At 36.6% G+C, this 27,339-nt stretch overlaps 1 protein-coding gene across 1 annotated transcript; it reads right to left on the bottom strand.

The window, feature by feature from the left end:
* Nucleotides 1-5,288: 5,288 nt before the first annotated feature.
* Nucleotides 5,289-27,290, bottom strand: LOC104907191 (ABC transporter I family member 6, chloroplastic). Its single transcript, XM_010696084.4, has 7 exons — nt 26,905-27,290; nt 24,765-24,815; nt 24,138-24,359; nt 23,638-23,760; nt 23,219-23,395; nt 13,764-13,864; nt 5,289-5,853 (listed from the first exon to the last, which is right to left on the bottom strand). The coding sequence occupies exons 1-6, from the start codon at nt 27,247-27,249 to the stop codon at nt 13,778-13,780; spliced, it is 1,005 nt and encodes a 334-aa protein (XP_010694386.1). The 5' UTR covers nt 27,250-27,290; the 3' UTR covers nt 5,289-5,853; nt 13,764-13,777.
* Between the last annotated feature and the right edge of the window lie 49 nt (nt 27,291-27,339).

The raw sequence follows: 27,339 nt of genomic DNA, 5'->3' as shown, positions 1-27,339 counted from the left end.
AGAAGACATAGCCACCGAGGACATAAGTCCCCCATCAGAAGGTGACATATAATGTCATAGATCATGACAGAAGGCAAAGCCACCAAGGATATTCATCCCCCATCAGAAGGTGGCATGTAATGCTAGTAGTCACATAAGGCAAAGCCACCGAGGATATGCATCTCCCATCATAAGGTGGCATATAATGCCAGACAAAGCCACCGAGGACATTGTCCCCCATCAGAAGGTGGCATATAATGCCATAATCATAATAAAAGGCAAAGCCACCAAGGATATTGTTGAACTCTAGTTTTGATGATGACAAAGGAACACAAATGCAAACTAAGTATTGGACTAACAAGTTGTTTAAGTGAGTGAATTTCAAGGTATCAATGAAATAAACAAAGAGAATACTAAGTAAAGGAAGAAATCAAGTTTGGATTTTGAAGACTACATGAAGATCTTTCTATATTTGGTACTAGAGCAGCATTGGAGCAAGAAGACTAAAGCGAGACTTTTTGTTTCTAGTTCCATTGTAAAGGAACGAGTAAGAATGGTAAGGAACTATGGCAGTTTAGAATGAGAATGGTCGTATGTTCCTTTGAAAGGAACAGACGAACTGGCACTGAACTTATAATGTTGAAAGAACTAATAATTAAAAGGAACTAGATCTAGGATGAAGCATTACAACAGTACATTTATGTTAGTTGAGTAAATTATGCCATAATCTAGGTAACCGTTTTGTTTAAGAAAAAAAAAACTGATTTTAAGGAAAATCTTTTTAAGGAAAGATTTTATTTTTCCAAAGATAGTAAAAATTCTTTTAAGTTTTTATGGAAATATTTTAAAGATAATATTTTTGGTAAAAGGATTTTATTTCGGCTTTATTAATTAAAATGTTTTTAATTAAATTAGATTTTCGAGTAATGCTTAAAGTGGTTGCTAAAATTAAGGAGTAGTAACTTGAATCTCTCCCACGTTTAACAGTGATCATGAAGATCATAGGATGATTGAGGAATGTGTTCCTCTTGATAAGGAACATCATGGAATAATGGTTCAAACCACTAATACATGTTTTAATCCCACGTTCTAAGTTATTACCATTGTAAATACTAATGTCTAATGAAGATCCATTAAGTGTGTCTAACTAAGTGATTTAGTGAGTTTAACTAAGTAAAGTGTCAGTGCCTTCATTCTCTCATAAAAGTCATTTGTTCTTTGCCTTCTTACTCAAATTCCACCAAGTTTATTTGATCAATTGTATTTTGGTTTTTGGGGTAAGGGGACTTTGAGTGAAGTTCTGTAAGAGAGAAGCTTCGAGTAAAGCAAGTTAAAGTGAGAAAACTTCAAGTGAAGTTGAGATGAACGACTGTTAAGGGAACATTTGTTCAGGAACTTGAGTTTAGGAACTCAAGGTGTGGCTCTTGAGTAAAATTAGGTTGTAAAAAAGTTGTTTGACCTAATTGGTGAAAGAGTTGAGTTTAAAATCCCTAGTGGTCGAGGTTGTTTCTTCTTGTTGGGCCCAAGAAGTTTTTCCTTGTAAAAATCCCTTGTGTTCCTTTAGCTTGTTTATTTGTTTAAGTTTGAAATGCCGCAAAAAGTTACGTTTATTTCTACACATACAATTCACCCCCCCTCTTGTATTGTTCCTAGTGAAATAACAGATATTCATCCCCCGTCAAAAGGTGGCATATAATGCCAAACAAAGCCACCGAGGACATTGTCCCCCATTAGAAGGTGTCATATAATGCCATAATCATAACAGAAGGCAAAGCCCCCGAGGATATTCATCCCCCATCAGAAGGTGGCATATAATATTCAGAAGGCAAAGTTTCTGTATTTTATTTAGAGTATTGATTTTAGTTTATATTGATTATTTTAGGCGGAGAATATTCAGTAAGTGACTTTTAAGGAATTAAAGGTGGCCTATCAACTGGTTTACACAAGATATGTACATACATGTGTGCTATGTGATATAGTATCATGATCTAAGAAGTAAAAGTTGTAGTATCATGTATAGGAACTTTATAAGTTCATATGTGATTTTTAGTATGATTGGATTTTACATGTTTTACGCATATGTACAAACATGTTAATTATGAGATTGATTATGAATTAAAGACTATCATGTTTGTATGGAATTATTGATACAAGCATGTGGATGGGAACTTTAGCTATTAATTCACATAGGGGAATTAATAATATTATTGAGATTGAATCATGTTGAATCATGTGTTCTCTTACAATATTATTTTCACTACTTTATAAGGATTGTGGGCCTTATCTGGTAAGTTGATAAGTTATGTCTTTGAAAGGTAAGATTGATTGTTGGCTAGGTTTAACACAATAAGAAAGGTTGAAAGTAAAGAAAGTAATCTTGGATCGTAAGTTGTGTGATCACTTATTAAATCCTAAGATAAAAGAAGTTCAGTATGAATGTTTGATTTGATATTTCTGTGTTACTTGTGTTTGTGTCATAACAAGTAATAAATTGTAAATCACGTAAAGTGTAACTTGGATAGTAATAAACTTTACACCGGTGCACGTCTAGAGTTGGGCAATCAGGAGTTAGAGTACATGGTGGTAGCCCATGGCTTTTTCTGGGAAATGGATTGATCACCATTCCTATTTTTCAAAAGGTTCCTCGATATCGCAGGTCATTCTGGAATACAAAGTCACGCCCGTATTTCATCTTCCTTGGTGAAGGCAAGTTTAGATAAGACAACTCGGTCCGATTACTATTCTATTAAAGTAATAAAAAGATGTTTAAAGTTTAGTTCAGTTAAATATATCTGCAAAATGTTTATATTATTATTTATCCCTGCATGTTATTTATTAGTATCATGTTTGGAATGTTTATGTAATACTATGTATTACTCAACTTTGCTGATTACATGCTTTGTTTGTGATTGTTGATCATGGCTTTGTCTTTTTGATCTTGTGATGATCCATTTTGGTGAGCAGATTCTTTAGAGCATTGACATTTACAGGTTTGCAGATGTTGCATTATTGGGAATCTGGGAATGAAGAGCTTGTGTAACATATTATTATATTTACTGCCTTAGTAGGAACATATTATTATGAGTTGGTTTGAAGTAGACATTTATAATGTGTTTGGTTTTAAGTACTTATTTATTTATTATATCAAAGTATGAGGTTTAGTTATATGTTTTCCGCTGCAAAATTCTGAATAAGCTAATACGTTATCACACGAGTGATACTGTTTTGGTAATTCTCTATGTTTTATATTAAAAATATATTTTTGGAAAGAGAGAATTATCGGGGTGTTACAGAGATGATGCAAGCAAAGTGATGGATGAGAGCAGAGTGAGAGTTTGAGAGGAGAGGAGAGAGGAGAGATGAGAGGTTAAGAGGAAACGGCTGGTGAGAGGATGAGAGAATAAAAGTGAGAAAATAAAAAACCCTCACTATGACACGCATGTTTTATACCTGTTTTTTAATATTTTTTAATGATTTTGTTGCGGTTCCTGACAAGAACCGCAGCAATATATTAAAATATTATTTTTTTTAATATTATTTTAATATATTGCTGCGATTTTTATCAAAAAATCGCAGCAATATGTCTGGTCAAATAGTTAACTTTTTTCAAAAAAATTCCTATTAATACCATATTGCTGCGATTTTATGCCGAAAATGCAGCAATATCTTTATTTTATATTTTACCTTTTTTTTACGTGATAAATTGTTGCGTGCGGGTAAAATCGCAACAATACCACTGCAGCAATAAGCAATTATTCTACAAGTGCAAATTATTTTAGACAACTTTCACACTAAGGCTAATTTGCTTGGATATGGAGTTGATGATTAACTTGCGATATGAAATAAATTGTGTTAAGTAGAGTGGGAAATTAGAGTAAAGGACACAAAGCAAATTTTTACGTAGAAAACCCTTAGAAAAAAGGGAAAAACCACTGGAGGATTATATCTTGTCAATTCACTAAGTATGCTTGAGTTTGCCTATGAGTACAAGAGAGTTGTTAAGCTAGTAAGTAAACAATAGGGTAGATGAGTATGAGATGATTTACAAAGTGAGCTAATAAACTCTATTTATACTAAAAAATAATAATGTAGCCCTTTGTAGTCATTTTCTTCCTTGAATTATTATTGGCTTGGATCCTATTGTCAAGGAATCATGGGATATCTTTTGAATTTGCGGTTGCAATTCTGTTCCACCTTCCCCTCAATGCATCGCTCTTTTATTAATTTGTAGGAAGTCTTCAATTGCCTTACACATCAGTTATCTTCTCCTTCTCCCTTCATACACTAACCTGTTGCCATCTGTTCATGCAAACTAACACAAATGTCCAGAGTAACTTCCTGTCACGTAGGACAAAAACTAGCCCCTAACAATGATGTAGGTTAAAAATATATGTGAAGTACATTCATTTGATTTATGCATATATAAGCGCTTGACAAGCGGGTTGGGTAACTCGTTTAATATATGGGTCGGATTAGGGTTGATTGTTAATGACCCGTTTAATAAACGGTTTGGGTTAGGGTTGAGGATGTTTCAGCCCTTTTACCATGGACCCAACACGATCCGTTTACCAGCTCTAATTGCAACACATCCTCTTCTGAAAAGAGAAATCATGGTTTTCGGAAAAAGATAACAAAACTAGCGAGTAAAGACGATCAGCTTTAACAAACTATCTAGTTTTGAACTCTTGATGCAACTTGTGGCTAAATTCAAGGAAATAGTAGATGTTAACTCACCAAATATGACTATATCCTCGCTAATAGTAATATACATAAAAAAAAATTAGGAAAATTGCCAAATTTTATAATTAATCAATGTTTGTTCAATTTTCTAGTTTAGATAAGATTTTTTTTTTATCCGACACATTTATACATCCTAACATGGTGCAAAATGCCTATAGGGTTCTTGACATTCAATATGAAAAATATATTATTTTTATCCATATCCTCCTCTTTCTCTCTTCATAATTTAGAAAATGATCGAACCTTCACATCCTTCTCTTTCTCTCTCTATATTTCAGAGCAGTCTCCATGGTCCAAAACTTCCACATTTTCTATCTTCTAATCTGCTAAAATTTCCTTTGCAAACGATAAGATACTATCAACAAAACTCATCAAAAAGTCATCGTTGTTTCGATTGAAGATTTGGTAGGGAGATAGAAAGCAAAGAGGAAAGAGAATGAATAGAGAGAATAAGATGATTAGAAAAGATATGATTGATGAGGGAGATAATTCGAAAGAACTCAATTTTAACTCAATTTTAGTCCACAACAACATTAATGTGGATCAGGTCCACACAAGAAAAAGATCAGTAGTACTTGCTATAGTCTATAGGTATTTAACATTAAATTTTCCGTAAATTACAAACTCAATACCATTGTCTCAGATTAGAACCTTACACAACTCAGGTGCAATTGTAAATTTTCTTTCAATAAAAAGTTTCAGCATTGTTCATCCACACTAGGCAATGGGCATACCCCCACTAAACCACAAGGTTCCTTAATACAAGGCTCGCTTAATGATTGAGTAACAGGAAATGTGAACTTAGAAAAGTGGAGAAACAGATTAATATCTGTGACGTTATCTCTTTAATATGAAATACAATTTACAGTACTACATGCAAAAAAAAAAAAAAAAGAATTTAACATCTAAAGGTGGACCAGACCAATAAGCCTCCAATAGCAGCAAAAAGAAGCCACTGCCATACAAGTAAATTATATCGGTATTACAGCAACAGGTCCTATGCAAAATTTTCAGCCTTAGAAACCTGATCATGTAGCGATCACTTCTGCAGTAGTTGTGCACATCAGGTATCAGCTGGTACTGGATTTGTCACTGAAGCTGAAGAGCTGCAGTTCTGACCTTTCAGAGTCAAATCTGCAAGTACAACGTTAATTGTAAGAGCCACTAAATCCAGATGAATTCTGAAAAGCTGGTTTTATTGAAAGCAACTTAATGTCAATGGAGAATTATTTTCCTTGAAAAACGTTTTAGAAATTAAAATGCAATTGTAATCATTTTCCCTACGTTTGGTTCCTCGCAAAAAAAAGTTTGAGAGATGGAAAAATAAGGGGAAACAGATTCGAGAGGATATATGGGAGAAGACAAAAAGAGGAACAAAGAATAAAGAAGAAAATGTGGCATTCCAATATTTGGAAAGAAAAGTATTTTTTCCATCCTTGCAAAAACTATTTCCACCTTTAATGGCCAGACAGAGGACAATGGTAAAACCACTATTACAAGAAATTATTCCTCCTAACCGAGCACTCTTTAAAAAGCTTCTCGGATAAGAACATGCAGTGCACATAAAAAGATCCTGATAATGCTTTCAAGGAATTGAAGATCATAAATAGAAAAGATATTGTGACCGACGCAATACCTTCTTAGGAAAGGCTATGATTGCCTGGTAAGACAATTAGAGCAAGTCACATAAAAACTAAAAAGAAGGCATACAAAATAATTGGGAATGGGAAATCATGCACTTTCAGGAACAGCACAAGCAGCGATGTTTTGCCAGCTTTGACCCAAAAAACAAAAAAAAAAACCCTAAGCTACACAAGTTTTCCAGACAATCTGAGAGGAACCCGTCAAGAAAAGGAAATGAAATTTCAAAGAACAATAACACAAAAGATATTGGGACCTGGCGACAACTTAAGTTGGGATCTAATTTGAACATTAATGCTCTTAAGATAAGCTCAATACACGTTGACAGACATTCACAATATGTTGACAGCTTTTCCTCAGAAGAGAGGATACTTATCATACTTCAATAGAGAATGTACAATATAGTCTATGGTAGTCTAGTGTACAAGTAATCAGCAAAGCCAAAGGCAAAAACGAAAGAGCAGGACCATTGCAAAACTTTCCAATCACATTAAATATCTAGGATGGACAGCAGCCCAATGGTTAGTTCTCCACCCAAATACAAAGAAGACCCAATTCTTATCCCCATTGCACACTATATCATTTCCCACCCCTCCTAGCTAGGGATGGCAACTCAGTCCGGATCTGACCCTAGTCCGCTCTGATCCGAAGGAAAAAAAACCAAGTTGACTCCGACAAAAAGGTAATCTGACTCCGTTCAAAAAGTCCGACTCCGAGTCGGAGGAGGGTGATCAAAGTCCGCTCTTTAACATCAATGGGTCTTCGATCATGGAACCCATAAAGCCTCCTTAAACTAAATACATGGAATACAACAATTGAAGAGCTCAAGTTCTGTTTAGGTTGCAAGCAAGGATGTAAAGGTGCCCAAGTTCTGTTTGGGAACCTATTTATTACCCCAAACTTTCTTCTTCGGTGTAAAGAGACAACTCACCCCTTTTGAAGGTAGCACTCAAGCCTCCCAAATCTATTTTGTAGCTCTCGTGATCAAGTCTCTTTAACATCTCAAAGGGTCCCTCATCAAGTGGAAAAGACTTGAGTTTAGGGCACCTCCCATTCAATTGTAACCAAACCCATTCCCCGGGTTCAAAAACTTTTCTTTGTTCTTTGTTTGCATCTTTCTTTTTGGGTTTCCAACCTCTCAAAACTTTGTCACTTACGCTTGAAAACAAAAGGCTATTCTTGACTCGTGGTTCTTGTAACATGGTTGGTTTTTCTTTCCACAAATAGGAAGATGAGTTATCAAAAGAAATACCTCTTGCATCAACCCCCAAGCAAACCCCTTTCCCTTTATCCACTATATCATGGAAATCATTACAAATTACAAGATAGTTACTTTTTTCCTTTTCTTTTCCAACAACTTTGGGGGGTAGGGGAAGCAATTTTATTCTTCTACCATCTTTGGTAGTTACAAGATAGACATTGGTTTTGCCCCTATGCTCCGAATCATGGTCGAATTGCCATGGTCTTCCAAGTAACAAATGACATGCATCCATAGGAAGAATGTCACACCATCTCTCATCTTCAAACCCTCCAATGGAGTAAGTCACCAAGGCTTGTTTCTTCACCCTCACACTAGTACCATCATTTAACCAATTAAGCTTATGAGACTCTTCATGGTCTCTAGTTGGTAGATTCAATTTACTTACGGCTTCGGATGAAATAACATCCACTTGTGCACCACCATCAATAATCACATTGCAAGTCTTCTCACCTACCTTGCATCTAATGTGAAATAAGTTGCTTCTTTGCCTCTCATCAACTTGAGGCTCACTAAACAACACTCTCCTAACTACCGTCATGTTCATCTCTTCCTCCGCAGGAATTTCCTCCTCATAATCATCATCCTCAAAGCTACTCTTCTCATGAACAACAAAATTATACATCTTTTCTTCTTCATCCATTATGGCACATTGAGCGGCGGTCAAAACAGTTTTACTAGGGCACTCACTAGCAATATGATCAAAGTCCGTTCTTTAACATCAATGGGTCTTCGATCATGGAACCCATAAAGCCTCCTTAAACTAAATACATGGAATACAGCAATTGAAGAGCCCAAATTCTGTTTGGGTTGCAAGCAAGGATGTAAAGGAAGCCCAAGTTCTGTTTGGGAACCTATTTATTTTTGTTGGTTTATTTCAAGCTTAAAATAAAGCCTAGTGATTACGTATGACACTACGGCAAGTAGGTGTGTGTTTAGTGGCTAATTAGGTGTGTAATTAGGGGTTGTTTACAACTCCATAGTTGCTGATTGCCTTCTTTTGTAACAGTCCCTTAAATGAGGCTTAATTAGGGCTTGAGTCAAGGAGTTTTTGTAACTCCTCAAAACCATTCCTCTTAGGACGGTTTTTAGGCTGTTTTTAGCTTCTCGTTGCTGCTCCTTATCTCTATATAAAGAGAGCAAATGATAATAGAAATCAGATTTGAATTTTGATAAAAGAAAACCTTTGTGTTATAGTTTTTACTTTGAGTTTGTCTCAAATATTGCTAACCCTTATTACTTTGAGTGAGTCTTGAGTGATAAGCCTAGGAGAGATTGTGTGAGTCTTATCTGACCTAGAACCCCCAAAACATTGAGTGTGTTCTTGTATTTTGGTACTATCCCTTGTTTCGAGTAATTTCTTGTCAAAGTGAGTGTTCTATTGTTCGTAAGTTTAGAATCATCATCCAATCCTTTAGAGGGTGCTTTTATATTCACATCATCTGGTATCAGAGCTTTGGTCAAGAAATTCGTTGGAAAAATCGAGTTTTGGAGAAGAAACGAAACTGCCAGAATTCAACCCGTTTTTCATCCGACTTTGAAGGACGATTTCTCAACCTTCAGGAGTCCAAATTGGTTGATTCTTTTTTCATTCTTCATAACTTTTTGTCTAGAATACTCACAAAACTTTTCAGATTTTTGTAAATTTTTTAGATATTAAACTGGGCACGTTTTTCGCAACTGCACCAAAACGGAGCAAATCTGGCACACAGAACTTCAAACGACAATTACTCCATCCGGAAAGCTTTTCAAGGGTTTCTTTTTTTGATTCCGCTTGAAATTTCCTGAATTTTATTAATCTGTAAGCCTTTGAGAGTCTCACGGCCATTTACAATTTCGTTTTGTTGTTCAAGTTTACGGCAGTTTGCATCTTGTATTTGTAGTAGTCTAGCAAAAATAGTGAAATCATGGCTGATGGTAATCTTGCTAGGATGTTACAAGTAATACTGAGAAGTTAGAAAACTTAGAGAGAAAATCAGAAGCAAATGATGAAGATAAGGCTCAACAAAAGACTAGGTTAGATGCTATACCGACATGTTGATGCAAGCAAGTAGAAAATTGAATTTTCTTGAAAATGAGGATGGTGAGGTTAATACACCTAGAAACTTTGATGATGATAGGGGTTTGAAAATTGCGATGCCTGAATTTGATGGGAGACATGATAGTGAGGCTTTTCTAGATTGGATGAGGTAAATTGAAACCGTTTTTGACTATAAGGGGTATGATGATAGGAAACGGTTTAAACTTGCTGTCCTAAAACTCACTAAACTTGCTGCATTATGGTATGAAGACCTTAAGTCAAATAGAAGGAGAGAAGAAAAAGATAAGATTGATTCATGAAATCGATTGAAAAAGAAAATGAGGGATAAATGGGTTAGTAAGGAGTATGAACAAGAGCAATACTTAAAATTGACCCACCTTTCACAAAACAATGACACGAGTGTTGAAGAATACATGAAAGAGTTTGAGAAGTTGTGTCTAATTTGTGATTTGCAAGAGAAGGAGACTTTCAAGATAGCTCGCTTTGTTAAGGGGTTGTCTAAAGGGATTAGTAGAAAAGTGGAGGTGGCTCACTATGCCACTTTTAGTGATGTTTGTAAGCTTGCCTTGAAATATGAGGCACAAGCTAAGGAGGAAAGGGAGAAAGAGAAGCCCAAAACTTCTTCTTCTTTCAAGGGTACTTTGGAATTTACTCCTTCATATTCTAAGGGGAGTACTTTTCAAAACCAATCCTCTTCATCATCTTTTAAGGGGAAAGAGAAAGAAAGGGCCGTGATTTCTCCTAGTGAACTTGCTACTAGAAGAAGGTGTTACAAATGTAATGGGAGGGGTCATATTGTGATGTAAATATAAAAGCACCCTCCAAAGGATTGGATAGAACACTCACTTTGACAAGAAATTATTCGAAACAAGGGATAGTACCAAAACACAAGAACACACTCAATGTTTTGGGGTTCTAGGTCAAAGATAAGACTCACTCAATCTCTCCTAGGCCTATCAATCAAGACTCACTCAAACTCTCAAAGTAATAAGGGTTAGCAATACTTGAGACAAACTCAAAGTAAAAACTATAACACAAAGGTTTTTTTTATCAAAACTCAAATCTGATTTCTATTATCATTTGCTCTCTTTATATAGAGATTATATAAGCCAAGGGAAGAGGTGTGGTGTCCTCTTTTGAAGTGACTAAAATACTCTCTAATCATTTAAGTTTTTCTTTTTATAAAAAATTGAAAAATGATAATCAATGAAACTTGCCATATGAGTAGGTCAAAAATGGAAAATGCAATACCATTAATAACTTGACAAACTAGATTGACACAATTAATTCACGAAACCAATTAGAATCTTCAACCGAAAAAAGTTAGCAACATATCGTGATAACATAATATTTCATATTTCCAAAGTTCAAACAATATGATTTACTAACATCTATAATTGTTAAAGAACTATAGTAAAGTCGCTGAAAAGAAAATTATTAAATCATCTACCAAATTTTACAATGATGGTATTGAACAGTCAAACATCATTCACCTTTAATTTAAAAAGATAATAACATCAACAAAAGAACCTCAATAATTTACATCACTATCAAAATAATTTTAGATAAAAAAAACATGTCCATTTATATATAATTGCATAAGATTGTCGATGCACGCATCGCGTGCATATGCAACTAGTATAGAGATAAGGAGCAGCAAGGAGGAGCTAAAAACAGCCTAAAACCGTCCTAAGAGGAATGGTTTTGAGGAGTTACAAAAACTCCTTGATTCAAGCCCTAATTAAGCCTCATTTAAGGGGTTGTTACAAAAGAAGGCAATCAGCAACTATGGAGCTGTAAACAACCCCCAATTACACGCCTAATTAGCCACTAAACACACACCTACTTGCCTTAGTGTCATACGTAATCACTAGGCTTTATTTTAAGTTTGAAATAAACCAACAAAAATAAATAGGTTCCTAAACAGAACTTGGGCTTCCTTTACATCCTTGCTTGCAACCCAAACAGAACTTGGGCTCTTCAATTGTTGTATTCCATGTATTTAGTTTAAGGAGGCTTTATGGGTTCCATGATCGAAGACCCATTGATGTTAAAGAACGGACTTTGATCACAGGGTCGGAGTCGGATCTCATAAAATAATCCGACTCCGACTTGGAGTCAATCAATACTTTTTTCTTATTTATGTTAGTGTATTATTTATGTATGACCTGACTTCGACTTTCAGCCAATTGTATTATATAGGATTTTCTCATTGAAGAAATGATTGTTAAAACTTAAAAATAATAGTAATATTTAGATTATTTGTACTACATAAGATCTCCATATGATTATTAGAAATTGTAATGATTAGATTATTGTATTATAAAAGACTACTCTATTATAAAAAATGGGCAGAAAAATAAGTTGGATCAGGTTCAGAGTCGGATGTTCGGATTTTAAGTCAAGTGTTCGGATTTTAAGTCGGATCAGATTCGGAGTCGGATTTTCGGATTTAAGACGAGTCGGATTTGGATTTTTAGAGTCGCACTCGGATTCAAAATCCGACTTCTTGTAGGGTCAGAGTCGGATTATGCATAATCCGATCCAAGTTCGACCCGTTGCCATCCCTACTCCTAGCAAGCAATACTAATCAGAAGAATTAGAAGAATTTCATGCAGAACCTCTTTGCAAACAACAGGAGTATCACATTATTCCTGAAGTGGCAATCCAGTCAAAACATATGTGAAGTCTACGGATAGTGGGAATTTATTATGTCGACTAGACACTCCAATATATTTCATATACGGAAGCTCAAGAGGCGGAAAAGAGTCTGTATCAAAAGCCTTCTTTGCATCGAAAGAATCCACACCATTCTCACAAGGAAGAGAGAGGAACACTACGCAGGAGTTGAATAGTCTCTGTTTTAACTAAAGGCCAGATGAAAATCATAGCACAAAGGTTATTAGTTATATTTTGATTTCACTCTGAATATGGTTGAACATGGGTTGACCTAAGTGTGTATTCCATCACTTTGTGCCAACATTAATCTCTATCTTGTTTGGGTATAATGGTGACATCATCGAAATATAATTAGAGAATGAAATGAGTAAAAGCATCACGTGCATAACAAGTTTGCAAAAGCATCAAATTATAATTCAACATTGTTTTGCGACAATACAAGTAACATCCAATGTTAATGATGAACAGCACTGAATTAAATTTACAAAAAATGAATAATAAAGTTAGTCGTAAAAGTTCATTTCTTATTAGATCTTCTAAAAATAGGAGTAGATGTAAATTGGCATTGGTGGACCTTCTTTATGTCCATTAGGACCATCTTAAACAAGGATAATGGAACTATAATCTACTAACATTATGAGAATTGCAAATTCTTTGATTTGTGTACTATAGCAACAAGAACGTCAAAGCCTTAACCCCAATAGGATGTCATCAGCTGCATGAACCAAGATTTTAATTCCAGTAGTCATTTTATCATTTACAAAGATCCTCTGCTTCCATTCTCTTTTATCCAGCACTAATGTCGCAAAATGCTCTTGCAAACCCAATTTCGTCATATCATTTTTTAAAACCTCCATCCAAGTTGTCTTCAGCCGCCCTTAACTAATGTTAAAATCTTCGGAACCTCAACTGCTACTACTCCAATTTGAGTAAAGGGAAACAAAAATTTAAACTTAAATTTCGTGCTGGGTTACCTTTGAGTGATTAGGTAACGAACTTACCCAGTAAACTTTGATATTCATGTAGCAGTTAGCTGTTTGTCAAAAATTTAGCAGACATTTGAGTTTACTCACTGTGCAATTGTAGCTCCTTTAGCTTCGGCAACTTATAGCAGATTCTCTTTTGTCAAATTCTCTCCAATTAACAGCTTTTCTATACCATCTAACATGACAACTAACCTATACCAAATAATCTTAGCAACAAGTTTTGCCACACCCTTTAGTCAATCCATTAGATGAGGAAAACCAAGGAGACTTACTTATAAATGGTTAGTGCAACAGTAGCTAAACAGCCCATGTGGTAGATAAACTTATACAAAGAAAAGCACACACATTTCAAAGTTATGATCTGTTTTTCTGACACAATATCTAACCCACTTTCTATATGATGACAGGTAGCTAGGGAGAGAGAGGGAGAGTAAAATACCATTTGAACAATGTTTATGCAGTTGTTATTGCCTTGTACCCTCCCTTTTCCAATTCTGATGCGAGAGATATGTCTCCAGTCCTCACAATTCTTCCATTTTCCTGAAAAAAAAGAAGAAAAAAGGTTAGTAATTCACAAAAGACCATTAATTGGAGCTAGCTGAGCCAACCAAATGCCAGGGGGGGTGGGGGGGTGTTGCACTGTTAGCAAATAGAAAATGATGCCCTTTGGAAAATAGACCAACTATACATGCGTTAAAACTCTATAAATACAGCTAGCCCCTTCCCCCAGAATAGCATAAAAGACCATGTAAAACGAGATTAAGGTACATATTACATACAGGTTATGTGTCATATAGACAAAATAAGCCATAATCAGATATAAAAAAAAGGGCTTTCAAAGCTCAAATGACAATTGAATTATGCTCGTAGCAAAAATATAGCCTCGTTAGTCAGCTCTAAGCACCAACAGTCCTACATCTTATGTTGTACAAGTGACTAGTTGACATGGGTACAAAGGATCATGTAAAACCTCGACGAGCAAAAAGAACCTTCACCCCATTAACAATGACCTACACTCAGATTTTTCACCAACTTCGTGTTAAAGGAGCGATTTCCCCAATTGGACCCCTAGTAGGGCCACCTAAAGAGAAAAGAAATGCAATACGGGGAAAAGACTCCTATTAAATACCACAGAGGGAGAGGTCACCAGACTGAAAGATGTGTGGGCCCTAAGGGGATTATCCAAGATATGCTTGACAACAAAAGACTTCAATTTCTATCAGATCCAGACAACATAGACATATTCTTATGGGGCTCACTCCAGCCCCACTTGCATATATTCAATAAAACATTTAGATTTGCTTAGGTCTTATCATTCATGGAAAAGGGTATACACTTCCTCTCTTTTCATTTAGAAAGAGATTTTATGAAGGACAAAGCAACATAGTCGTCTCGTCACACGACTTGGAAGTCTAGACTTATGATTTCATTTTCTGAGTTAGTTCTTTTATCAGCTCATTCTAATATAGGAGTTCTCTTTATCACATGTATTATTCATTTGCAATTAATAAATGAGTATTTATTTATATATTCTTTAACCTTCCATCCTTGAGCATCAATGGGAATCATGATTGTCGCCTGAAAAAATTCTAATTCTCACTTTTCTTATTAAAGGCAATGAACAAATTGGTATTAAAGAGGCATTCCTCCCTTCACCATAACCATTTCTCCAATCCTTATCGTCCATTTAACCTAAACACATAACCCTATCTCATGGGAAGTATGCTTGACAATAATATACAATGCAAAGGGCATCAAGTTTTAAAAAAAACGAAAATGAAACATAAAAAAACAAAAACAAAAAAACGAACAAAAAGAACGAAGAACAAGAAGGCAAAAGAAAAAGAGAAGAAAAAGAAAGAGAGAAAAGAGAGTGTTGCATATAAGCCCATCGATACCAAACTTTAAACCACACATTACCTTCTCATATATAACCCAAAAACATATTGCATTCCAATTAACATAAAAGACAAACCAATGTCCGCTAAGTCGAAAATCCGAAAGGACGACTTAGGCAAAAGTCAGGGCATTTTCTCATTCTTGAGCTTGAACTACGAATGGTATGATTCTCCTAAACATACGTAGGAAACCTCATATTGAGGTTCGACCGCTCCAAACCTGCATCATTATCCACCCTTTTCCAGACCCTCTTTCAATTAGAGTTGTTCAAGGGCGTGACGTCTCGCTAAGCATTCCCAGACCCGGCCGTTAAAGTTGCGGGCTTTGACAACAAATTTTGAAAAAAAATTCTAAATGGTTGGGCCAAGCCCGACGTGCTAATATTGATGGGTGGATATGAACAACCTCAAACATATTGCCCGTCTGGCCCGTTTATCATAATATCTATATTCTATGAAATTTAATTTTTTAATTTTACTAATTTAGTGTTGATTTATCTTTTGAAACATATAGTTTGTTTGCACTAATACAGCTTTGGTAACACATAATTATCTTTATTCTTACCTTTACAACTTAATTTGTCGTTCTTTTTTTACGAAAATTTTTTACTTTACCTTTATCTTACATGGTGATTATCAACTTTTTTCTATTTTAACCAAAATTATGTTTTAATCTATACATATTAAAGGAAATTAGCCAGACTTTTTTTTTTAAAAAAAAAGGTATTAATAGGTATGTTAGGCCCGCTGGTAAGCCCGCCCGTTTATTAGGGCGGGTCATGATCAAGTAGTTAAGCAGGCATAAAAGGGCTTGGACTAGGCATATTAGGCCCGTTGCACAAAAATTTAAGGTTAGGCCTAGCCCGCAACCCGTCCAAGCCCACAAATGATTACCTCTACTTTCAATAACAATAATATACCAAATTGTTGCAAGTGGCTCCAAGCAAACTACTCGGGCACCAAGTAATATACAAAGAGCTACCATGTGTGATTCCATCGTGGATACATAGACAACCTCTTTTGAGGCCCACCATTTTAATGCAAAAATTTCTCTTTAGGGCTAGCTTAGGCCCATTCTATGAACTACCATAGCTAGATCACGGTTGTGATGATGATGATAAGGATTAAAATTGGATTTAAATCAATTACATGGAGAGTAAGATGATATCAAACATTCACTAGAATTGATTCTCTCCCAAAAAAGCTTACCTAAACTGGAGAAAACTTTCACTATATTCATTTTTCCCTCTAATTATTCCCTTTTCCCTCATTCTTCTCTAGCTTACTCCCTCTGCTTTTTTTTATTATTATTTGTTACATTGTTGTTTTGGGAAATGAATCCACTAACTTTGACGAATTATTTTGATTTTTCTTTTAAGTGAAAATATATTCAAGTGTGGTCTTTGTTAGATTGGTCTCAATGAGTAGATTCATAATATCAAAATTCTACAATTTTTACTTAAACAAAATAAGAGATATTAAAGGTTGAAAAACGTCTTGAAAACCGTGCAACAACAATATAGCAAATAAAATAAAGCAGAGGAAGTATTCATCAAGCTACTAATAACTTACTTTTAAAGCTATTATATCAGTTCTTAGCACTTGCGATGAATCTTGACGTATTAGAGAAGATGATAAGAAAAGACAATGAACTTTAATTTAAAATTGTCAAAACAAACACTAAGTATTGATAACACAAGCTTCGAGAGATTTGCTCTCTCCCAAAATGTAAGATAAATCAACTCTCAATAGTCTTCCGCATGTCTTCTCTCTAACTCTCTCTTTGCTCCCCTTTATTTATAGAGGATTCAATTTCTTAATCCGTTTCCCTCCTATAACTAACTCACTTGCTTCTTCTTCTTCAAACTGGCGGTACATGGGAAAAAAAAGCATGAATAACGGAGCTCCAGTAAATCGAATAGATCCTAATAATTGGGAAAGGAGGGCATTGCCCTGTTTAAGCTCAAGCCTCAAAGTGCTCTCCAAGCTAACAGCAGCTTTTTTGAAGGCACTAAAACAATGAAGAAAATTATAGTGTCTATGGAATCATTAACTATGTGAGATTCTAGATGGGGCGATACAACCCTCTGTAGCATAGAGCTTTGACTGATCTAGACATAGCCAATATTTCACTTTATTTTTTAATAAAGTAATGAAGGATTATATTCGAAAGGCACGAAAGGGGTGTCACCGACACACGAAAGGAACGACACACGAAAGGAAGGATAAGAACAAAAAGCTCATGCCCTAGAGCTATCATGAAATAATTTAACTACATACTTAAGGATGATATAAAAAGTTCACATTTATTTTTTCTTTCCACTATGTCCAAGATATATCTTTGAACATTTATATTCCTAATTATTTATTAAAATATATAAAGTTGATACTTTGAATGTACACATTAAAATGAATTATAGAACATTATACGTGACCGTAATATATTATACTTCCTATGTTTCATAATATTTGCAATACTTTCCATTTAAGAATGTTTCAAAATAAATGCAACACTTATTTTTGTTTCCTTATTTAGTAAGTTTTGATGGGTGAAATTACTTAAATACCCTTACTTTATGAAATTATTAATGATTACATACTCTAATCTAAAACATAAACTACTGAGGGGGCGTTTGGTTAGAAGAGGGGAAAGGGAAAGGAATCAAGTATGGGTTAGGAGGGGAAAGGAATCAAAAAACCCCCAATCAAAACACATGTTTGGTAGTAAAAACAAGGGAAAGGGTTTTTAAAAAAAAACCTCCCCTCTCTTCTTCTTTTGGCAGCCAACTCTCTTCTCCGGTGACTTATTCTTCTTCGGCACTTATTTTCCGTCGCCTCCCTCTCTCTCTCCGGCAACGAAACAAACCTATGGTGCGGTCGAGGGTTATTTTCCGTGGGGCTGGGTGGTCGTCGAATGGCTAGGGTCGGACATTGGCGGTCTGGGGTGGGTCGTCGAATGGCGGGGGTGGGACATTGGGGCTCTGGGATGCTTTTCTGGTGGGAAAAGGTTGGTTCCAGGAGGTTTTGGGTGGTTTTCCACGGGTTGCGGGTGGTTTTGGGGAGGGGCTGGGCTAGGTGGTTTGGTGGTTGTTGTGGCATTGGTTGTGGTGGCGAGTTTGGGCAAACTCTGGTGCTGGTGGTTTTATGGGTGTTGGAGGTGGTTTGGTGGTGGTTGTGGCAGTGGTTGTGGTGGGTGCGGTGGTGTAAGTGGGTGCGGTGGTGAAGGTGGGGGTAGGGTTGGGTTGACAGAGGTGGGGTGGCGTGATAGAAGTGGGGTGGTGGATGTGGTTGTTGATAGGGTTGAGTGGTCAAAGGTGATGGTCAAGGGTTTTCCATTCCCCCATTTCTAAGTGGAGGGGGTAGTGGGGAATCAAAATAGAGGGATTTGGGGTAATAGAGGGGAAAAGAGGAGAAACAAAACCCCCTATCCAAACAAGATTTAAGGGAATGGATTCAACTAATTCCATTTCCCTTTCCTATAACCCCCTAACCAAACACCCCCTCAATCTTTTCCCTAACTACTCTATGATCTTCCAATCACAAACTAGTTAACCCAAGCCACTCTCCCTCACGGTGCGAAGTCGGGATGAATCCACCACCGTTGCGAAGTCGACCACCGCTGCGAAGAACTGACGAATGAACGAACGAACGAAGTCGACCACCGCTGCGAAGAACTGACGAACGAACGAACAAACAAAGAAGAAGACCTAACGAGGAAGACGAACGAACAAAAAACTGCAAAGAAGAAGACGAGCGCGACCCTTGTCCTCATTTCTTTCTCCTTTGTTCTCCTTCTTTCTCTCTCCTTCGATCTCCTTCCTCCTTCGTCTTTGATCTGTTTTTGGTTAGATCTATAATTTGGTTAGATCTTTCTATAATTTGGTTAGATTAGATCTGTTTTTTTTTTTTGAATTTGCTCACTTACTTCGTTACAGGATGAAGATGAAGATCTTTTTTTTTTTTGAATTTGGTTAGAAGATGAAGATCTTGGTGAAGTTTTGTGAATTTTCGTGAAATTAAAGATGGTGGTGGTGGGGTGATTGTGGTGGTGGTTTTGATGGTGGTGGCGAGATAGTTGTGGTGGTGGTGTTGGCAGGGTGGTAGTGGCGGTGGTGTTGGCAAGGTGGTTTGGGTGGTGGTGTTGACGGGGTGGTTCTAGTGGTGGTGGTGGTGGCAGGATGGTGGAGGATGGTGGCGGCTGGATGGTGGAGGATGGTGGCGGCTGGCGGTGGTAAGGTGAGGATGGTGGATCCTTGGTGTTGATATAATGTATTTGAAATATTATTAGTTAGTCTAATTACATAACCAAGAAAAATTGCCTCAGCGTCCGCAATTTGGAAAGTGTTGCATATATTATGAAACGGAGGAAGTAATTTATTATGATCAAACTTTACAAGCTTTAACTCCAAAAGAAGCAAAGAGAAAGTTTACAAGGGATGGAAGGGATACTAAACAAGCTACACAATAGCTTCCAAAAAAAAAAACTGAGTGAGAAAGAAGTGAAAGAGAAGGAAAAGTATCATGTGACTAGCAAATGTAAAGTCGAACGCTGAAGACTAACTCAACATACTAGAAATGACATTGATACTCCCTCTGCATTTTGTTTACTTTGCTAACTTTTCGTATAGAGTTTTTTCCATCTTCTCACTTCAAATCTATCTACTTATGGCAAATACTCAAACACACCCCTCCTAAAACTTGCATTCACACCTTCAACCTACCCAACAATAAGAATAAAACCTTATTAACTCCCCCACCTATCCTTACTTTAACTTTTCTATATAACATGTGTGTGCTCTCTCTCTCTCTCTCTTCAGTTGATCCCCCCCCCCCCCCTCTCTCTCTCTCTGTTTTTCTCTCTTAGCAGTTAGAAATCTCCTGAACCATTATTACTGTTTCATGAAAAATCAGCATACCCATATCTCTCTCTCTCCTTGGTTCCTTGGTTTTCTTGGCAATGGCTCAAAATTCTCATCTTTTTTGGGCGGATTTGTTGATACCCGTTTCTATCTTTCTCCTCGATTAAATTTATTTCCTGTTTCTCCTCAATCATGACTGAAAACCCTAGATCTAGTGCTCTTATTGCTGAAAAAAGGAAGTTACTAGGATTTACGATGATTCACAATTTGTTTCAGATTCAAGTTTAGGGTTTACATCTCGTTGTTGTGCGCGATGCCTATGTCTAGAAGTGGTCCGGCCCGCATTCTTAGTTAACCCATTCCCGAGTGTGAAATTAGATATGATATCATTGTTATAAGTTTAAGATTGTTTACCGGTGACGGTGGTGCTGGTTGATGTTGGTAATTTAGATATGTAATTACTCTAGTTTCCTTATGCTCTCTTTTGTGTGTAATTTGAGCTGTTTATGGCTCATTGCTTGTTGTTTGTAATGATTAAGTAGGAGGCTTTCCGTGAACCAATAAAATTTTGAAGAGGAATCCTTCTCTCTTTGTTTCATGTATCATACTATTCTCATCTTTAATGAAAAAAATGTGGTATTTACTTTTAGTGGACCCATTTGTTTATTCTCTCTCCTTCACATTATTGTAGAGTTAGTGGATTCTCCCATGTGCAAAAATTCTCACTCCTTTCTCTCTTTTCCTTAATTTGCGTGCAATGGTACCAAGTGAGCAAACTAAAATAATACACAGGGAATACAAGTTTGCAATTTCTTTTGGTAGAATTTTACATTAAAAAATATGGAAAATTCTACATGGTAGCCTCCTGCTTTGCATTTTTTCTATTTGTTGACACAGCAAAAAAAAAATATATATATAGCAAGTGACATCCTACTTTAGCATATTACACATAGTGACCTTAGTCCACTTAAAATATGGCTAAAAACCCAACTAAAAGAAAATTACTAACGCCTAGTTAACTATCTTATTAAAAACCATCCCATCCCACCTAATCCTCCTTCTCCTCCTTCACCATGCTCCACCACCGTTAAGCCCCCACTCCTCTCCCTAATCCCTGACCCTCCTTCTCCTCCTTCACCATGCTCCACCACCGTTAAGCCCCCACTCCTCCTTCACCATGCTCCACCATAGTGACCTTAGTCCACTTAAAATATGGCTAACAACCCAACTAAAAGAAAATTACTAACGCCTAGTTAACTATCTTATTAAAAACCATCCCATCCCACCTAATCCTCCTTCTCCTCCTTCACCATGCTCCACCACCGTTAAGCCCCCACTCCTCTCCCTAATCCCTGACCCTCCGACATCCCAATCGACCGCAACCACCGCCACAACCCTCACTCCCCCTCCCACGTCTACCTCTACAAACCTTATGGAAATAGCCGAGTGCCACCCCCATAACATACAATTTATAGAATCAACTCAACAGAATTAGTGTAGAACAAATTATACCCACAATTTAAAATCAACTGAATAGCCAAAAACCAAACCATAAAAAATCCAAGTGATAAATTAAATTATTACTCAACTTAAATTATTACTCAACTGAATTCAGAAAAATAACTAAAATCAAAAAGAGGAAAAGGTTGGACCTTTCCACCAATTACAAGCCACCAATCTTAAGAAGAGTTGTGTTCAATTACCTCGGCCAAAGAGAACACCTTCCCTTCACCACCCATAATTATATGTAATTTTGATTAAACCAAAAAGTGGAAGAAAACAGCTCTTTTTTCCTTGGAAGTCAAATCCTAAACAACACGTTTCTTCAACTTTCTTGGTAGAGATGGACAACAGTGTGGACCAATCCAGCCCAGCCCATCTCGTGGGCCGTGTGGGCCGGGCCAGTAAAAAGCCTAGTCCAACTCAACTCGAATCGTGAAATTGGTGAGTGGGTCGTGGGCCAGATTTCTTGAGCCCAACCCACTAAAGCCCGCTACTAAAACCGCCCAGCCCGGACCACGAAAACGGTCCAGCCCGGCCATGAACCGGACCAACCCAATCCAAGTAAATATTGAACCAAATTGTGTATATTTTAATCAAATGGTATATATTTTAATCAAATGGTATATATTTTTATCAAATTGCATATATTATAATTCAATCAAATTTTAAAATAATGAAATTCTTCAGTAATATTAATAATTGTATATATTTTAATTCGTTTTAAAGATTTTATGTAAAATTCTCATACCGGCCCGTTAGCCCGATTCAGCCCACTCGACCCACGAACCACCATAACCACTTCTCGAACCATGAAAACCGATAACAGACCGGTGTGGGCCAAGATTTTTCAGCCTGTAGACCAGCCCGCCCAACCCATGAATTTTACGATCCGATCCTGAGCTTTGAAATCTCAACCCAGTCCGCTATGGCCACAATCCGGCCCGCCCAGCCCGGTACGGCCCACGGTCCGGCCAGCCCAGCCCGCACCAGTGGCCATCACTATTTCTTGGTAAGATTTGGATGAAGTAGGAAGAAGATGTGCGAAAATTTTGTGCTAAAAAGAGTGGGTGAGTGAGATTAGAAGCTTGGAGAGATTACCAATGTGGTTGTCCTCGCCACTGTGGTGGAGCGTGGTGGAGGAGGAGGGTGGGTTTACAAAAGATAATTAACTAAGGGGTAGGTTAGTAACTTTCTTATGAATGAAGGGTTAGCCAGATTTTTAGTGGAATTAGATCACTATGTGCAATTAACTAAAGTTAGTGTGTCACTTGGTATAAATCTTTTTTTACCCTGTCACCAAATAGAAAAGTGCAAAGTAGGAGGTCACCATGTAGAATTTCCAAAATCTATATATGATGTAGTTTTAGGAAAATGAATCTTAAAGCCAAAGGTAGTTTTTCACAAAAGTTCCGAATTTTTTTTTGCTTTTCCTTTGACTACAGTTGATCTCTTATCCTCTTTCGCAATCACTCATATATTAATGGGATTTCTTCATCTTAAAGAACACGCCAGTATTAATCATGCACTCTTATTCAACTAGCTACACTTCATGATTTATGGAACGACGACGTTATAAACTTCTACTTACATATTCACATATATTCAAAAGAAAAGGAAATTATTAATTTACTTACCATAATATGTATATAAGCAGGCTTGATATAATCTAGAAGACGCTGATAATGAGTGATCATCAACACAGAATTATTTGGCGTCAGAAGACCATTAACTGCTTTTGCTACATCTTGGAGAGCATCGACATCTAACCCAGAGTCAATTTCATCTAATATAGCCAAGTCAGCCCCCAAAACCTGCATTTCACAGATGTAACTACCAGAACCAAAAACTAAAAGCAAATGATTTCTGTGCAAAGAAGAGATGAACTTTTTCAGCTATCAGAAAAGTGGTAATTGATAGAGGAGAAGCAAACAGAGAACTATAGAAGACATAGACAGCTGGTTTTACATCACAAGCATCCTCCTAACAAGAACAACAAACGGATGCAACTCCTCAGCTTTGCTCAAACTTACTAGTCAAAAATAGTAGGACATACCGCAAGTTGTAAAATCTCATTCCTCTTCCGTTCTCCACCACTAAATCCTTCATTAACATTTCTATTCAAAAAATCCATCTTCATGTTCACCAAATCAAGCTTGCTATATACATGGCTGAAGAACTGCAAAATATAAAAAGATACAGATTAGAAGTTGAAAAATCACATCATAGTGCTCTTTCTTCATAAATAAAACACAGATAGACACACAAAACCCTAATCTATAAGTAAATTTGTCCACGCGCATGTCTAAGAATGACATGCAAAACGAGAATATTCAACTTCAGACTCAACTCTTGCAAATGGAAAGACAACAATCAATATATGGATCACTTATAGACAGCATCTTTCCACCATAATACTCTTGAAGAACTGATTCACATGACAAATTCAAAGATCAGCGGAGCAACAAGAATGGACAACATCCTCTACACTGATTCATATATGATAGTAGATGAAAATATTCTATGGCAGCAATATTCAAAATACAAGACTGATACCTCTATTGGACCCAACTCTGGAAGACCAAGTTTTCTTTGTCGAGCATTATATGCCATATTAAGAAAATCTGCATTGCTCACTCCAGGAATTGCAACTGGTGACTGGAAACTCATAAATAAACCTGATAGAGACCTTTCCTCTGCATCCATCTCAAGTAGGTCTTGACCTTTAAAAATCATGGTCCCTCCAGTAACTTCATAGTCTGGATGACCAACAAGAACCTACACATAAAACTACTCAGATAAACTCCAAACAAATTGTTGAGTGTACATTAGAAAAATGAGTATCACATGACCACAATACCACTATAATATAACAAGATATAGAAAGCCTAGAGAGTTGAGATGTTGAAGACAAGAAAAAACTTATAGATTGACTTATAATTTATATAGTTCTCCCAAATGACAAGCATCACACCAGTGACAACAGTATCAGGCAATACAAATTTCAGTTTTCAAGTCAAAGATTCAACAGTCAGTGAAAATGCCAGCATTTCTCTTGGTGCCAGACTGAGATTGAGATGTTCTTATGAGTTATGACAGTAACACCTTAATGTATAGTACGAAGTATAGAACTATTTGAAAATGTATTCAGACAACCAGATACTTTACTGATGACGAACTAACCTTTGAGAATGTACTCTTCCCAGAACCGTTCTTTCCCATGATTGCATGAACCTACAAGCAATAAAGGAAGTATTGGAAGTGACTATTTCACTGATTAGTTTTGTACCAAAAGTTAACATAACTAGGATCAACCTACAAGTCTCACAAACAGAAATAAACCAAGTTACAAAGTCATCTATATCATATAGAAAACATAAGTAGCAATTAAATGCCTGTGCCACTTTAAATCCATTATTTACAAACAAGCCACACACCACTTCTTTCTCTCTGACAAAGTAAGCTGAAAGGAGACTACCTCAAAGATAAGAAAGTAATGCACATGTAGGAATGCAAAAAATTCTCCCGTTAAAACATAAAAGAGCTAGAAGTAGTAGATTACATAAAAGTTTGTGATAATGATGCTTTCCGTTGTCCATGAGAATATCTAGGAGACAAACTAACTTGAAATTCCAATAGGAAATGCTCAAACTTAAAAAAAGCCACTTCATTCATATGCATGCGCACAATTCCCAACCTTGACATCTAGCTGAGTCAACACTCATACGACTCAACATCAAATAGTAAAAGAGCAGTTAACCATTTGTCTCACTGTTACCATTGCACAGAAAATGGTCAAAGAAAAGCTCCATATAGCTGAGGGTGCAATGGAACATTAACCTCCTTTTTCTGCTATGCCCTTTTACTACAGTAAATCATATATGCAGAAAGTTGCAATTCTCCAAATATAATATCTTCGAGTACAATCTAACTTTTTTAGGCTAATAATTAAATAACATTACATGACCCTTTTATCATGCACACACAACAAGTCAACAACAAGAATGTAAGAGCCTTAATCCCATTACATGAGTCAAGAATATATCCATGGCGGTCATCTACATGGATCTTCTGACTCCATTCTCTTCAGTCACAAGGTACATGTTGCCCCAACCTAAATTTCATATCGTTTATAATGCCCTCCATCCAGATCATCTTCAAGCTCCCTTGACTTCTTCTAGAAGTCTCCAATATCCTGACCTCACACTACCCTGACAGGTGCATCCTCCAGACAACATCTCACATGCCCATACCACCGTAACCGGTTCTCTCTTTATCGTACTCTCAATATCAACAACTCCAGTTCTCATTCGAATATCTTTGTTCCAGATTCTATCATGTACATACAAGTTCAGAATTATCAAAAAGGCAAACTAACAAGACAAGCTCACCCCCCACGAGTACAATGGAATTTTTAAGAGATACACATTCTAACAAGACATTCAAGACTTAGCATAGAAAAATGAAGATTCTTTCTGCTCCAAATATAATAAAACATGCAAATCTTGATAGTGTTCTATCACAAACTTCTTTCAAGAAATTATAGTGCCATAGGGAAGTATGTCAACTTTTTTCTAGTAAGTCCCATATATCGACTCTTTCACCCCTTCAATAAAACGGAATACATTAAAACCAATCTACAAAGAAGTGATGACAAAGAATAGGGAAAGTGAAGCTCCCGTCATCCAGCATAGAAACAAAATCCATTACAAGCAAGTTCGTTTCCTTGACATTGGCATGCCACAAACACCCTCTTCCGGTCTTTCCACCCCCAAGAAAAAGAGATAACTTCTTTAACCTTCACCAAATTCAACATCAACAAAGTCCTGCACAAATTCTATCTCTGTTATTCCAGTAATACATACACATCATCTCCCTGCCTCTTTCCATCCGTTCACCCCAAATTATCTACACTTTCTCGTCACGGTCCCAATTTCCACACACAATTTCTGAGAATCAAAGGACGAGCCATCCATGCATAATTCCAGCACAACTTCAACAATCTCACAATTAGTACTAAAAATACACCAAAAACAATCATATAATCATAAACTTCCTCTTGCATCACCTTTATTTTTTCTATTAATATATAAAAACAAAAGTTATCCTACAAAATATTATTAGAATTGCCTCAAAGAATGTTCACATGATATCAACTTTGTATAAATGTCATGTATACATAACTAGAGATATTAGGCAAGCTTGGAAGTCAAACTCTTGCAACTTATTCAGAAAAAGATGAAGTATAACATTCAATTCACTTCAATATACTTTCAAAATCGCAAATTCAGTCGAAACAACAAAAAAGGGGGAAAAAACGAACCTCTCCTTCAAAAACAGTGAGATTAACGCCATTAAGAATGGTCTGCTGAGATTCGGCAATAACAGCGGTGAGATCCTTAACTTCTAGAAGAAGCTTCTTCCCGTGTTTATCGCCGGCGTACGAGGTCGGAGAGTCAACCGTTAGGGTTCCCGATACTACCGGTAACCGGCGAACGGAGCTCCGGTGAGTGCTGGATAGAGGGTAAAATCGTAATTGGGGTGAACGGATAGCAGAAAGTGTAAATAATGTAGGAATTTGGGGTAAAGTGTTAGGGTTAGAGAAGAGAAGTGATGGGTTTAGAGAGGAGGAAGAGCAGTAAGCCATAGTTGCTGATGTTGCTGTCATGTCAACGCTATTTTTTTTTTTATGAGAGAAGGGGAAGTCAGAGGAGAGAGATGAGCAGGGGTGTTCGCGGTTTGGGTTGATGCGGTTAAC

The sequence above is a fragment of the Beta vulgaris genome, chromosome 4 (genome assembly GCF_026745355.1).
Source record: "Beta vulgaris subsp. vulgaris cultivar EL10 chromosome 4, EL10.2, whole genome shotgun sequence".
NCBI lineage: Eukaryota > Viridiplantae > Streptophyta > Magnoliopsida > Caryophyllales > Amaranthaceae > Beta > Beta vulgaris.
This window is presented reverse-complemented; position numbering and strand designations above follow the sequence as displayed.

What these genes read in the sequence shown, in the direction of transcription:
- LOC104907191 (XM_010696084.4), bottom strand. Translation starts at nt 27,249, where the DNA reads ATGACAGCAACATCAGCAACTATGGCTTACTGCTCTTCCTCCTCTCTA. An exon ending in CAGAGTTGGGTCCAATAGAG is followed by an intron (nt 23,761 to 24,137) that starts GTATCAGTCTTG and finishes TATATTTTGCAG; the next exon opens with TTCTTCAGCCATGTATATAG. An exon ending in CTGCTTATATACATATTATG is followed by an intron (nt 13,865 to 23,218) that starts GTAAGTAAATTA and finishes CTTTTTTTTCAG; the next exon opens with GAAAATGGAAGAATTGTGAG.